Raw genomic sequence first — 13,471 nt, forward strand, 5'->3', positions numbered from 1 at the left:
CATCTTGTTTGCAACGCAAGGGTTACCCGAGACCATTGTATCAGACAACGGGGCGGCTTTTGTGTCCCAAGAGTTCAGGGCATTCCTGGCCGATAACTTCATTAGAGGGGTAACTTCAGCTCCCTTTCATCCATCCTCGAACGGACAAGCCGAACGGTGTCGTATTTTGTGACGTTAGAGGATGGCAGAGTAATGCGCCGCCACATTGACCAGCTAAGGCGCCGGGTTCCAAGCAGGGTAAGCACGAGTGGGGAGGAGCCGCACACAACTCTGTCGGCGTTCAGTGAATCGCAGCAGTCTGGCCAGGAAGGCTCCGGGCCACAGGTGGTGGAGGGCTCAGAGAGTCAGGAAGCTGTGGGCTCAGAGAGTCAGGAAGCTGAGATCACCACTGATGAACCTAACCCGGTGACAACTAGTCAGCCTAGGGAGTCAGCTAGCGAAACAGTTCCAGCTGAGGTACCCGATGTTAGTGGGGAGAGAAGTCTGACCACGGATAGTCCAATGAGTGACACACCGGGGGTTAGGCGATCCGGTAGGATTCGAAGACCTCCGCAACACTTGAAAGATTACGTGCATAGTATCAACTGGGTGCGGGGGAGTGTTGTGTATTAAGTAAGATATTCTGTCAGCCGGGTAGAGTACTGTCATTGGTCAATTTAAAGAGTACAATCACAATCCACAGCCTGATTGGGTCCCGCCGGAAAGTTTGAATGTTATTGGTTCCCGCTTAAATGTATCTTTTCCCTCTGTCCCAATGTGTCTATAAATAGAGCTTTCCCTACCCCCTATTCCCCAGTCTTGTCCAATCCTTATAATAAAGAGCTGTTCACTAAGAAGTGTTACTGGACTTATTGCTACCAGAACCCACGACACAACAGGAAAGAAATAGGAATAATGTGTATCTTGCTCCCAATTCTTCCTGATTTTTCTTTTATATATGTAACTACAGTGTCCTTTCCTCACTTGTTTCTTTTGCAAAAGTTAAGACTTGTGTCTTAAAATTATTTCTTCTTTCACTTTGTGCTGCCACTTCCTTGGTAGCCATGCTACATTTTTCATTCACCTTTCTTTTCTTTTATGAACATGAAATAGCTAGGCCAACACAATTGATTTCACCTATTGGTTTGATTATGCTATCCTTGTTAAGTCAATTAACTGGACCCCAAGTGCTTTTGCAACATTTTGAAGTACTTTCCTTTCATCTTGCTGTATCCCTCCTTCAGATTACTGATACAAACAATGCACCAATATTTGTCAAAACAAAATCAAAAATTCTTTCCAGTAGCACCTTAGAGACCAACTGAGTTTGTTCTTGGTATGAGCTTTCGTGTGCATGCACACTTCTTCAGATAAGTATCTTCAGTGGTATCTGAAGTGGTATTCAGTGGTATTCTTCAGTGGTATCTGAAGAAGTGTGCATGCACACGAAAGCTCATACCAAGAACAAACTCAGTTGGTCTCTAAGGTGCTACTGGAAGGAATTTTTGAGGTATCTGAAGAAGTGTGCATGCACACGAAAGCTCATACCAAGAACAAACTCAGTTGGTCTCTAAGGTGCTACTGGAAAGAATTTTTGATTTTGTTTTGACTATGGCAGACCAACACGGCTACCCACCTATAACCAATATTTGTGTTTGTTTTAAAGCAAAAGCAGTCTCAGGAGGCTGCAATTCTGAGCAAAGAAACAGTAAAGCCTTGCTTAGCCCTTTGTCCACTGACAGTGCACACCCCAGTCCCGTCCCACCTGCAGCCACCATCAAATCATCCACAGAAATGAATTCCTTAGTGAGGTTCTCTTAGAAATATGATCTGGTAACTTGCTCTTGCAGACCTGGGGGTCGCACCCTTATGATTACCTTTTTTTTTTAATGTTTTCGGGAAAGAGAAGCATCAACCATGTATTTTCTTCACTGTCTTTCTGAGTCACCAGCTTTTGCCTTGGGCCAACAGAAAATTTGTACCATGTAATCTTGATTTATCACTAAATATTTTGTTTAGACAAACATTAATAGATGCTTCTTTTCCTTCCTTCCTTCCTTCCTTCCTTCCTTCCTTCCTTCCTTCCTTCCTTTCCTGTGGGACTACACAAGTAGGTGGGTGAGCTTAATTTCTTGAACCCTTTCAAATGAATCTGTCACACAAATACTGGAGCCAGTTTCATTTTCTTGGCCTCCACAGGCTCACTGTATCACACTTAATTCAGGATTTACCCCAGGCAGCATGGTGACCTACTCAGAAAGCTTTGGCAATCCTCTATTTGGAAATTGCAGTTCTAGGCACAGAACAGTGTACAGAACTCCAGCACTGGTTGGGTGTTCAAACTCATGTGATTACAATTACATGAAGCTAGAGTGAGGCTGTGGCTGCTCTATCACAGGCACACACACTGAGGGGCACAACTGTAGAGGAGAAGCAGTTTTCCAAAGAGTTATCCATCCCTTGTTCATCAGTGTTAGAAACTGAGATATGAAAGCTAGGAGCTAAACAGAACCTTAAACCTAGGTTATGGGCGCAAGAACGGAATGTCTAGGTGCACTTTTTTATAACAAGAATTCAAAGCTGAAAATGAATGAACTGCAGCTAAAATACGTTCATTTTTCACATGGTCTACTCCTTCCTCTGCCCACCCCACTAATATTCTTAAGGGGGTCTCTTCTCCAGTCTTCAGAAAGCAGCTGGAAGTGGGGAGGCAGAAAAATGTCCTCCTTTCCTTCCATCCTGCAGTTTTATTCTGAAATCATAGGCGCAGTACCGCGCCCAGAGTTCAGAAACGACTTGCACTAATGAATTTCCCTGTTGCAAAATGTGCCGAGAACAATGGGAGTTTCGAACTCTGCTTGTCATGATGTGGAACCCTGTGCAATCAGAGAACCGTGTCATGGAGAGAGCCTACACATACAGAGCTGGCTCCTCACAACAGATGCGCCCTCCCAGGGAATGGATAGCAGCAGTGTGAGGGGCTGACAGAGCTGTGATGGAAACTCTATATACTGCTAGCTAGACTTGGACGAGTGTGCCCAACTTCACAGACATATAACAGGCTGCATGTATTCACTGTACTGCAATACACTATTTTTATTTGTTATAGCTATTTAGCTAGGATTGGTTCCTAAAGTGCCCTATGACTAAAATCCATTGTAAGGATTTTTACTATGGATTTTTACTACCATATTATTATTGATATGTTGGTGTGGTAGGGGAAGTCTCCTCTGGTTCCTGGCAGTTAGTGATAAACTCTGAGTTCCAGGAGGGAATGGAATCAGAGGTTGGGTGATGCTGGTAACAAATGCCAACCCACAGAAGTAGCCCTTCCACTGGGTTATGGGGTTTTCTGGCCCCTCAATGTGTTATTTTCTATTGACTTTATTTCTATATTTATTGATCCTGCCTTTCTTCCAACATGGAATTCCAGGTGGCATAAATGGGGGTTTCCAGACAGCCTCCCATCCAGGAACTGACCAGACCCAGATCTGGACTTGCTTTAGCTTTAGCAAGGTGACTGAACTACATGCCCTGAGGCCATGCTCTTGGACAGGTAGGATGTATTATACTAACACTATTTACAGTGATGAGCAATTCAACAAATTATTGACAAGTTGTCGGCTGTACATTTTCCTTTTAGGCAGATTAATAGGGTTTTTTTTAACCCTCTTGTGAACTGGATATACAAGTTTTCACTTTCCCTATTAGTCAGATTCTTGCTGATTGTACTGTCTCACCATTACTTCAGGTTTGTACAGAAAAATCACAACATAGTGTCCTGGAGAAAACAGGGCAACACTGTCTTTGATCATAGTGTCTGAGGTCTGACATCATGGAGAGCTGTGCTTTAAATAACATGAATGTGTCTCTCTTCCCTATCTGTGAAGGGAGCAAGCTGGTACATGATCAGAAATTATGCAGTCGTGATTTATCTCCTTAATTTGCTCTATCGAAACACTGCATATATTGCACCCCAAATCCCATCTTAAGTTTATCAAAGTCTCATAGGAATTCTAAAAAGAATGTTTGTTCCTTTGTTATGGCTGGTTATCCATTTTCCTCTGAGGCTTCTTAAAAAAACTCTGCTGTCTCAGCCATTACTTTCTCCAGCCTCCCCCTGATCAGTCTGTTTCTGTTAATCTTGGCAGGGTTTATTTGAGCTAAATCAGTTATCTCCCTTCCAATGACACAGCAAGAGATATATGCTACTAGAAATATTTGGAGCCATGATCTTCCTGAAAATGTTCCAGGGTAACAAATAACTTAGCTGCAAATCCAATGCCAATAAATACTTTTTTGTTCTTTAAAATGACTCCTAGTTTTAAGAACCAGTGACAGAGATTATTATTATTTATTGAACAGCTGACAGCATTCCTATAGGAAGTTTCCGCTATGTTTTTGCATATTTGATTACTTTTGATATTTGATTACTCTGCATGGATTGTGCCAACCATAAACTGTGGTGCTATTTTGAAGTTAGGGATTTATTATGCCACTGTGACTGCCATTTCTCCTGATGACCTCCAGTGACTATTGCCAAAGGGCACTGGTTGTTGGGGGAAAGCTTCAGGGTTGGGGCTGTTATTCTGAATCTGTAGTTTATCTATTCTAGGCAATGTGGATATATGGTGGCCAGGGGACAATATTTAATTTATTAAGCCTAAGACAGTTGGATGGCACCTCCTTTCGGCAACTCTTGCAGCCAAGCTGGTGCCAAATGTATGGCTCTGCTTTCCTTTGGACCACATCAGTGAGGCCGAGGGAGGGGTTGTTGTCTGGGCAACCTAGGACCTCTACGCATACTGCCCAGGCTTCCACCCCAGAGAGGTGCTGCTAATACAGCAGTTTGACTTCATCACTGGAGGCACATTCCACTGTCTCTTGAGGCATACAGATGCCAACATATAGTAATCACCTGACCAGCTTGCGTCAACCTTTTATGAACAAATTTCCAAATATTGTTGATGTCTTCCAGCAGAACTCGGGCCCTATTTGATAACTTACGGTAATACAATTAATAATCAACACACATTGGCTGGTTTGATAGTCAATGCAAAGTGGCTAAGAAAGTTCTGGCTAAGGCAATTAGGGATTCACATTCACATAAGAATCCATCAGAGGAATCCATGGAAAATTTGATCAGACTTAGATTGGAATACAAGAGTCTGCTCAAAAACACGAAAGCTGAATATATGAAACCCAGTGTCAGGAATTGGGACTAGCAGTAATGGAACAGAGGAAAGAAAAAATCTGGGTTGTAGCTCTGAGCTCCTCAGGAAAAATACAAGATAGATATATGATTCATAGATAAAATGTATCTCCATGTTTTTTGGTCTACTAGCTAGAGAGACATCTCTAAACATTGCACAGCTCACACGAAGAGTACAAAATAGGAGCAGCAGATAATCCAGGTGGGTTCAGTGGATGATCATAGTGGGGTATTTTATATATACAAGAGCTGTGTCAAAATGCTTGTGATAGCTTGCGGGTCTCATCTCCCACTTTCAGTCCCACAATAATCACCTTACTACTTGACTTATTATGACATATTTATAATAACTGACCTCAGAAGGCAGATTTTGTCTCACATGGTTCTTTCTCTACACAGAAAAGCAGCCTTCAAATTAATGTTTGGCAGAAGGCCATCCATTTGATACAGAGTGTTATAGATTCAATAAGAAGGGATACTGGCAGAGAACTAAACAGCAAACTAAGGTAAGCTGAAGGATCTGAATGTGCTTAGTGAATTCTTTTTGGCTTGTTTGTTTTACTCCCCCTCTTCACTTAAAAAGCAGGCCTCCATTCAGCTCCATTTCAAAGTTTTGCCTTGTGAAATGGAAGGCAACAAGCATAAGTATGCTGCATAGGGATGAGCTGGGTGGCAAAACGGGGAAGCAGGAACATTCAAGTGGGTCCTTAGAGGTTAGAGGAACCTCTAAATATACCGGTATATAGCAATCGTGAAATCATAGAATTGTAGAGTTGGAAGGGTGCTGTGGTGGTGCTGTAACAACGTGGGTGGTGCTGTGGTCTAAACCACTGAGCCTCTTGGGCTTGCCGATCAGAAGGTCGGCGGTTTGAATCCCCGCAATGGGGTGAGCTCCCGTCGCTCAGTCCCAGCTCTTACCAACCATATCGAAAGCACGCCAAAAAGTGCAAGTAGATAAATAGGTACCTCTCCAGTGGGAAGCTAAACGCCGTTTCTGTGTGCTCCTCTGGTTTCGGTGTTCCATTGCTCCGGAAGCAGCTTAGTCATGCTGGCCACATGACCCAGAAAAACTGTCTGCGGACAAATGCGGGCTCCCTTGGCCTGTAAAGCGAGATGAGCGCCACAACCCCAGAGTCGTCTGCAACTGGACTTAACTGTCAGGGGTCCTTTACCTTTACAGTTGGAAGGGACTACAATGGTCATCTAGTCCAATCCCCTGAAATGCAAGAATATTTTCCCAACATGGGGCTCAAACCAATGACCCTAAAATTAAGAGAGTCATACTCTACTTGAATGCTCTACCAACTGAACTATGAGAAACTTGCCCTTTCTTTTTAAAGCAAGCTCAACAGTCTCCAAACCCAATGGGGCTGAGGTCTGTACTAGGGGAATATTTGGGTACTTAAAGGTTTGGGGGGCATGGACCCCTTGACACAAATTTGCATAAGAGCACCATATGCTAATGTGTATAGATGCAAATTTAAATGTCAGAGAAGGCATGTCAGCCTTTTCCCCATCCAAATTGCCCAGTGTAAATTCTTCAATTAATTTGCACCCTACCCAGAGCACATAAAACCAGTCCCCCTTCAATTCTTTTACTCCCAATTAATTTTCCAACATATCTTTATCCAAATCAATTAAATTCCCTTTCAAATTATCTCTCTAAACACATTTATTCTTCCAAATTAATATCCTACCCAAATCGACCCTTCGCAAATCCATTTCCCCCAAATTCATTACCCACACAGAAACACTTGGGGCACTTAGAAAAAGATTTGGAGCTCAAGCCCCATGAACCCAACTTTAGCAGACCCCCTGGTCTGGACATGCATGTTGCCCGCTTACTGCCAGTGAATGTTGCTAACATGGGAGCAGCATTCAGGCACAAACCCTCCACCAGTAAGCTTGCATGGTATATGTTATCAGCTATTGCCTCCAATACCAAATTCCTTCCAATAGGAATCTTTAAACTGAGGGGAGGAGCCTTTGTGTATGTGTTGTGGGGGAATACAACTGGCTTGCAAGAACATGCAGCTTCAAACCCAATTACCTCTCCCCTCACACTTGCACCCAAACCAAACAGGAAAACTGGTCTCCAAAGCCCCTCATCTCAAGCAAGTGCCAGGCCCTCCCCTTCCTTAGTTAATATTTGATTATGGTGCCTACAAAGAGCAGTGAGCATACACAGACAGCAACTAGGATTTCAACTATACTTATATCTTATAACTACACACAGATAAACAAAGTCTGCCCCTTGGAAAACAGAGTGGCAAAACTTGATTGAACTTCAGAATGATATAAATTGCTTTATTGGTCATTGACAACTATACGCCTTCATGCAACAGACTTTGCAGTAAGTCTAACTTGACAAGTATCAATGTCTAGCTTTAAAAAAAATATAAAAAGTGTGATTGACACTTTTAGACAACTAAGTTCTACTCAGTGGAGAAAGAGGCAAAGAATTACAGAGTTCTGGGTAAACATGTAAACCATTGTCTTGAAGAGTCCAACCTGATTTCCATTGCACAGTCACTGTAACTATCAATATATGAGACGTAAAAAAAGAGCCCATGCACCCAGGCAAATGGTAGTGAGCTGCAAAAACAGGTGGGAAGAAGAGGTATCACAGTCCTTTCTTGCTAAGACTTCCTAGTGAACCAAGATTAGTAGAAAAACCAAGAGAGCCCTTTCAAACATCCAACTTCTCCCATTTGTTGAGAGGCAAAAGTTATACCACTTGCCTGGATAGAGCTACAGTGGTACCTCAGGTTACATACTTAATTGGTTCCGGGGTGCCGTTCGTAACCTGAAAAGCACTTAACCTAAACGGCGATAGCGCGCATGTGTGAAATTGCGCTTTGCACATGCGCAAACTGTCCAGAACACTTCTGCGCATGTGCAGACTGCACGCATGATGAAAAACACTTCCGGGGCTAGCGGAGTTCGTAACCCGAAAAAACGTAACCCAAAGTGGACGTAACCCGAGGTATGACTGTATTTCATTTTTCTCAGTTTATGCGGAAAGTGTGGGAACAAAGTAAACTCTCCATCTTTTATTCCAATTCTTTCAATTCACAGCTCTAAAATGTACGGTAATTGAAAATGCAAAGGAAATTATCATCTTTAAAACCAGCCACCAAGAAAACCATAAGCTGTAATGCAAGGAAGGGTTTCTGCCACCAGGACACTGATGACTGGTTGCTAGTCAAATAAAGGGGAAAGCTGAAGTTGATGCTTTATTATTACCTCTAGCAAGCCATATAAACATTACAATCTCCATATATGCATCTTAGCATTTGCCTCTTCATTCAGCAACTGAGAGTTAATGCAGAAGCCCAATTCAGAAGTAACAAAATCATGGTTTGTCAATACATGCATGATCCTCATAACTGTACTTTATCCTTTACTCCTTTGTGTGTAACAAGATTTAGCTTTGATTCACAGTTTGCAACAAACTGCAGTTTCCTATTTCATCTGAACACGAGAGACTCTTGTTTGTAGAAATCATAATTAAATTAACAAATCAGGATATTGAACCAAAGCATAGCATGCTATCTTGGCTTGTTAACAAATTGTGGTTTGAATGACCTACAGTTTCTCATATTCAGACAAAACAGGAAACTGCTGCTTGTTACAAACTGCAAATATTTACATTCCATGGGTGAAAAGTATATCTTACTTTACTACTGATTCTCTAGAACTAGCACATTGGAACGATCTATATAATGCATTTGAAATGTAATAAATGTTGGCTATGGTCTTGCATCAATTGAAGGATTTCATTTTGAGACACACCATCATCAAAGGTATTATAGTTTCAGATATGTGCACTTGTTTTGCAGCAGTGATAACAGTATTATCTTATTTTAGGACTGCAATACAAAAGATACTTAAAATTACTATTTCCAGAGAGCAACTTGAGAATCATAATTCAAGCTTTTGGCTATTTACCCTTTCTCTTTAGTGGAAGTTTAAAGTTTGCAAATAGGGCAAATCCCAAAGCATCTGCATGCTATAGTTTTAAGTAGTGCATTAGGAACAAAAGTGTAATTTTAAGCAAATCAGGAAGACAGTTATCAAATTATGCTAAAGGCCTGATACAGCCCCCATTAAAGTAAATGGGAGTCTGCAGCAGGATGCTAATCAGTCTTTAAGAGCAGGTGTGTTAATTCGATGTTTCTTCATTATAGAGTACTAAGCAGATGTCTATGCCACTTAACTATTTACCTCTCAGAAAGAAACTGGCCTCTTTTAAAAAGAACCATATTCATAAGTATCCCTTATCAACATCTCATAAAACATTTCATGTAGTTCTAATTTACCTATGTCATTATTGCTCCCTGGAAACCAATAATCATGCCTGGAAATCATTCTCTATATTCATTTCTATCTATCAGACCACTTTATTCAATAAGTTTTAAAAATGCTTTCCCCCAAATAATTCCAAATAATGTTCCCATGCCTTTTAAAGAATCTCTTTTATTTAATGTTAAGCTTTCAAGGATCATCATTTGTTTATTTTAAAATGTTATATTTAATTTCTTCAGTTTTAATTAAGTCATATGGAACAGTTCAAAAATCTTAATCGGGTGCATATAAAAATTTGCTTTGCTTATGAACATCTTTGATATATTTACCTTTTTGTGTATATGCTAGTACAGCATCATGGAATAATTATGGAATATTAAAGAAAGCTGAAGTATCAAGATACAAGAGTAGATCATTAAGGGATATCAATGATAATATCTAGAGTAAAGTTTTAATATGACTACAGAGGTTAATTAGTTTTGAAACAAATTCACCTCTGTAGTCATATTAAAACTTACTCTCAGTATGTCCAAACACTGTTATATGTGCAACAAACAAGTTAAATCAACATCCACATTTGGGTACAAAAGTGAGAAATACTGGGTTGTATCCAGTGTTAGTCCTATTCAGTGTTGACCCATTGAAATTAATGGACTTGACTAACTTAGGCCCATTAATTTTAATGGGTTTACTTTGAATATAACATAGATGGATTCCAACCCATAGTTCCATAACACTGCAAGCCCATACATATCTACTCAGTAGGAAGTCCCATTTAATTCAGTGGGGCTTACTCCCAGGTAAGCAGGTATAGGATTGCAGCCTTAATGACTACCGAAGAAGGTCAGACTGTGTCTGTGCTGTGCATTTTTTTGCTTAAAGGAAAAAGATAGCTTCCAGCTGCAGAAGTATCAGCATCCCTGACACCTGTAAACATTCAGTGGTCAGAACACCACTACATATCCTTCAAATGATATGGACCAGTGAAGCTGGAAGGTATCTGCACTGAACCAAACAGCCTGGTATCTCAGCAATCCACCACAACACAAACCCCATCATGTCCCAGGTGGTGTGCAGAATTGAGGCTGAAGTAGGTAATGTAGTCTGTATTTCGAAAGCCAAAATATTATCCTAGAGACAGTTGCCAGACATGTTACTGTTAAGGCCTCAAAGGTGCTTTTATATTTCTTAGTGCTCCTATTACAATTTATCCTAATACTTGGCACTAAGATCCACTAAAGTGTAGTTTACAAAGCCTTTCTAGAGACAAAGAAAGCCAGGAGCTCTGCAGCTATCACCTGCTAAAGTTAGTTTTTGTTAAGTTCTGCACAGGGAAATAAAACACCATAATATGCAAAACACTATGAATCTCACAACACTCTTTCCGATCATGCCACATTAATAACAATTCACTGTTAACCATATATTAAAAAGACAAAATAAAAGTTTTGTAACATGTGCATACTTTCAGACAGTTTGATATTAATACATACAACAAAAAGAGGCATAGCTACACCCAAAAATATAATATCAAACACTTCCCATCTCTTTCATTTCCCATAGTAGCAATTTAAAAGATTTTTATCATGGATTTTGCCCTTTGTTTTCAACATTATGGTTCATTCACTCAGTTAACAGGAAAATATATATGATGTCACAGACACAAACAGCATGACATCATAACTATTCCTGGGCAATACCTGCATTTTATCAACAACAGTATTATAAGTAAGCATAGAAAGTACTTTAAGAGCTAGATGAAAACCCAGACATCTGCACTGTATTTGGATTGTTTTATAAAACAGGTGAAACATTAAACTGGGAATAATGCGAAGCATGTTAATGATTAACACATTTTAAGTTGTACTTTTTGCTGTTAAATAAAACTTGTACATTGCATTGTAGTATCATGGGAACAGAGCATTATATCACAAAGAATTGTGGTAACTTCCACAGTAGAAAGATGAGGAGCTGGCAAGATATCATCCCTGTAGAAAGGGCCCAAGGAGATCATAATGGGATTTAAAACTGATGCTACTAAGCCATGGCTGTTTGCCCATCCAATTTTCTTCCCATATTGTATTTTAAGAGACATCTCCTAAATTATCCAGCACATTCCACTTTCCCTTGACACCAGTCTTGCTTTCTGTGCACAGCACCTCTAACAAGTACTGCAGTTCAGTGACTGGGCAGTTTAACACTTAAGGAGAACATCACAACCTGTTACTGAAGTTTTCCTTCCCTTTTTCAATACTGTATTCTCCTTTTGTCCTACCCTCCCCTAAATCAAACAAATTTAAATAAATTTAAAAAGTACTTTGCTTTCTTCAAAACACCTCACCATGGGCTGTATCAACAAAGCATCTTCCAGAAAAGTGTGGGTGCAATTCCTCATACATTTTGACAGGTCTCCCACAGGGCAAGCTATTTGCTCGAACTTTCCCTACAGCCCAAACTTTCATCCAAGTGCATTACACAAGGAACTGACCGGTATCCTTTATCACAAGCTCACCCACAAGAGCACAAGCAGAAATCCACAGCACAATCCTATATAGGTCTACTGAGAAGTAAGCCCCTATGTGACTTCCTTCCACATAAGGGTTCAGCTTCAGTTGTCTGCAAACTTTCTGCACGTGTTATTGATGCAGTAGGAAGTGACTATCCAAAACAGCTGCAGCATCTTTAAAGGGCCCCAAATATCTTTTTTGAGCCATGATATTCCTGTGGCTGTTGCTATAGTATTCCGCCCCCCAACATATATTTAGGTTTTCCTCTCTGTTTTCATCCAGTGCCTATGGGAGGGTGTGTTCAACCCACCCCTTAACTCTGTTCCGCAAGCTCCCTCAGCCAGGCGCTGTCCCCTGTTTTGCTCACAGCTCTGTAGTGCTGAAGTCAACTTTTGAACCTCAAATTCCATGTACAGTACATACGCAGCTAATCCGATGCAAAGTATGTGTCTGAATTGGATCCCCCCCCCCCGCCCGCGTCGCCTTCTCTTACCTGCTGGCCAAGCTCTGCCTGCAGTGCTGCCTGAAGGGCATCAGGTGGTAGTTCATGGCGTCCAGAAGCAGCTTCTGGCAGACGGGGTCGGTCCGCATGAAATCCACCGACTGGACCCGCTCGACGAGCTCCGGGGCTGGGATGAGGGCGAAGCGCAGGCGCTTCATGAGGTCCGGCGCGTACTGCATGCGGGTCTCTCGGTCGTGCTCCAGCCACAGCACGGACATCTGGAAGAGCGCCAGCTCCGACTCCACGGGGGGAGGCAGCGAGTCCAGCAGGGCGCGCATCTCCTCGAAGTTGAGCAGCAGCACGTCCTCCACGAGGTACTTGTTGGCCAGCTTCTTGGTCTCCTCGAGGCCGTGCAAGGCGGCGATCTTGCACACCTGCTTGTAGTTCTGCACCGAGATCTGGTCGTTGAGGAACTGCACGCACAGCTTGGTGACCTGCGGGATGTGCAGGATCTTGCTGACGGACAGCACCTCCTCCACCGTGTCCAGGGACAGTGTCACGTTGGCCGTATACAGGTACTCGAGCACCAGGCGCAGCCCGATCGACGAGCAGCCCTGCAGCACCAGGTTGTTGATGGCCCGCGGGCTGGCCAGCAGTTTGTCCTCCGGGGACGAGGAGGGCGTGCCGGACTCTTCCTGCTGCTGCTGCTGCTGCTCTTTGGAGGGTAGGCCGTCCTGAGCACCTGGTCCGACGCCCAGCGGGTGGTGGTGGTGGTGCCCGCTCCCCCCGCCGCCGCCGCCTCCTCCGCCTCCTCCTCCTCCTCCGGCGGTGCTGGAGAAGAGCGATCGGAAGTACTGGGAGCACGAGGCCAGCACGGCCTTGTGGCAATGGAACTGCTGGCCTTGCGCCGTCAGGGTCACGTCGCAGAAGAGCTGCTTCCTCCACAGCAGGTTGAGGCCGTGGAGCAGGTTGTCGCTATGGCTCGGGTCGAAGGTAGACGTTCGGTCCCCGGACCTGGACATG

General features: G+C 42.6%; 1 protein-coding gene across 4 annotated transcripts in view; it reads right to left on the minus strand.

The window, feature by feature from the left end:
• KLHL14 (kelch like family member 14) overlaps positions 1-13,471 on the minus strand; it is a 57,239-nt gene that overhangs the window by 41,470 nt on the left and 2,298 nt on the right. For all 4 annotated transcript variants that reach the window (XM_033155116.1, XM_033155115.1, XM_033155114.1 and 1 more), the window contains exon 2: positions 12,500-13,471. This exon is cut by the window's right edge and continues 42 nt beyond it. In XM_033155116.1, coding sequence (XP_033011007.1) covers positions 12,500-13,470 — 971 coding nt within the window. In that variant the 5' untranslated portion in view covers position 13,471. The remainder of the gene's footprint in view (positions 1-12,499) is intronic.

Source organism: Lacerta agilis, chromosome 7, assembly GCF_009819535.1.
Source record: "Lacerta agilis isolate rLacAgi1 chromosome 7, rLacAgi1.pri, whole genome shotgun sequence".
NCBI lineage: Eukaryota > Metazoa > Chordata > Lepidosauria > Squamata > Lacertidae > Lacerta > Lacerta agilis.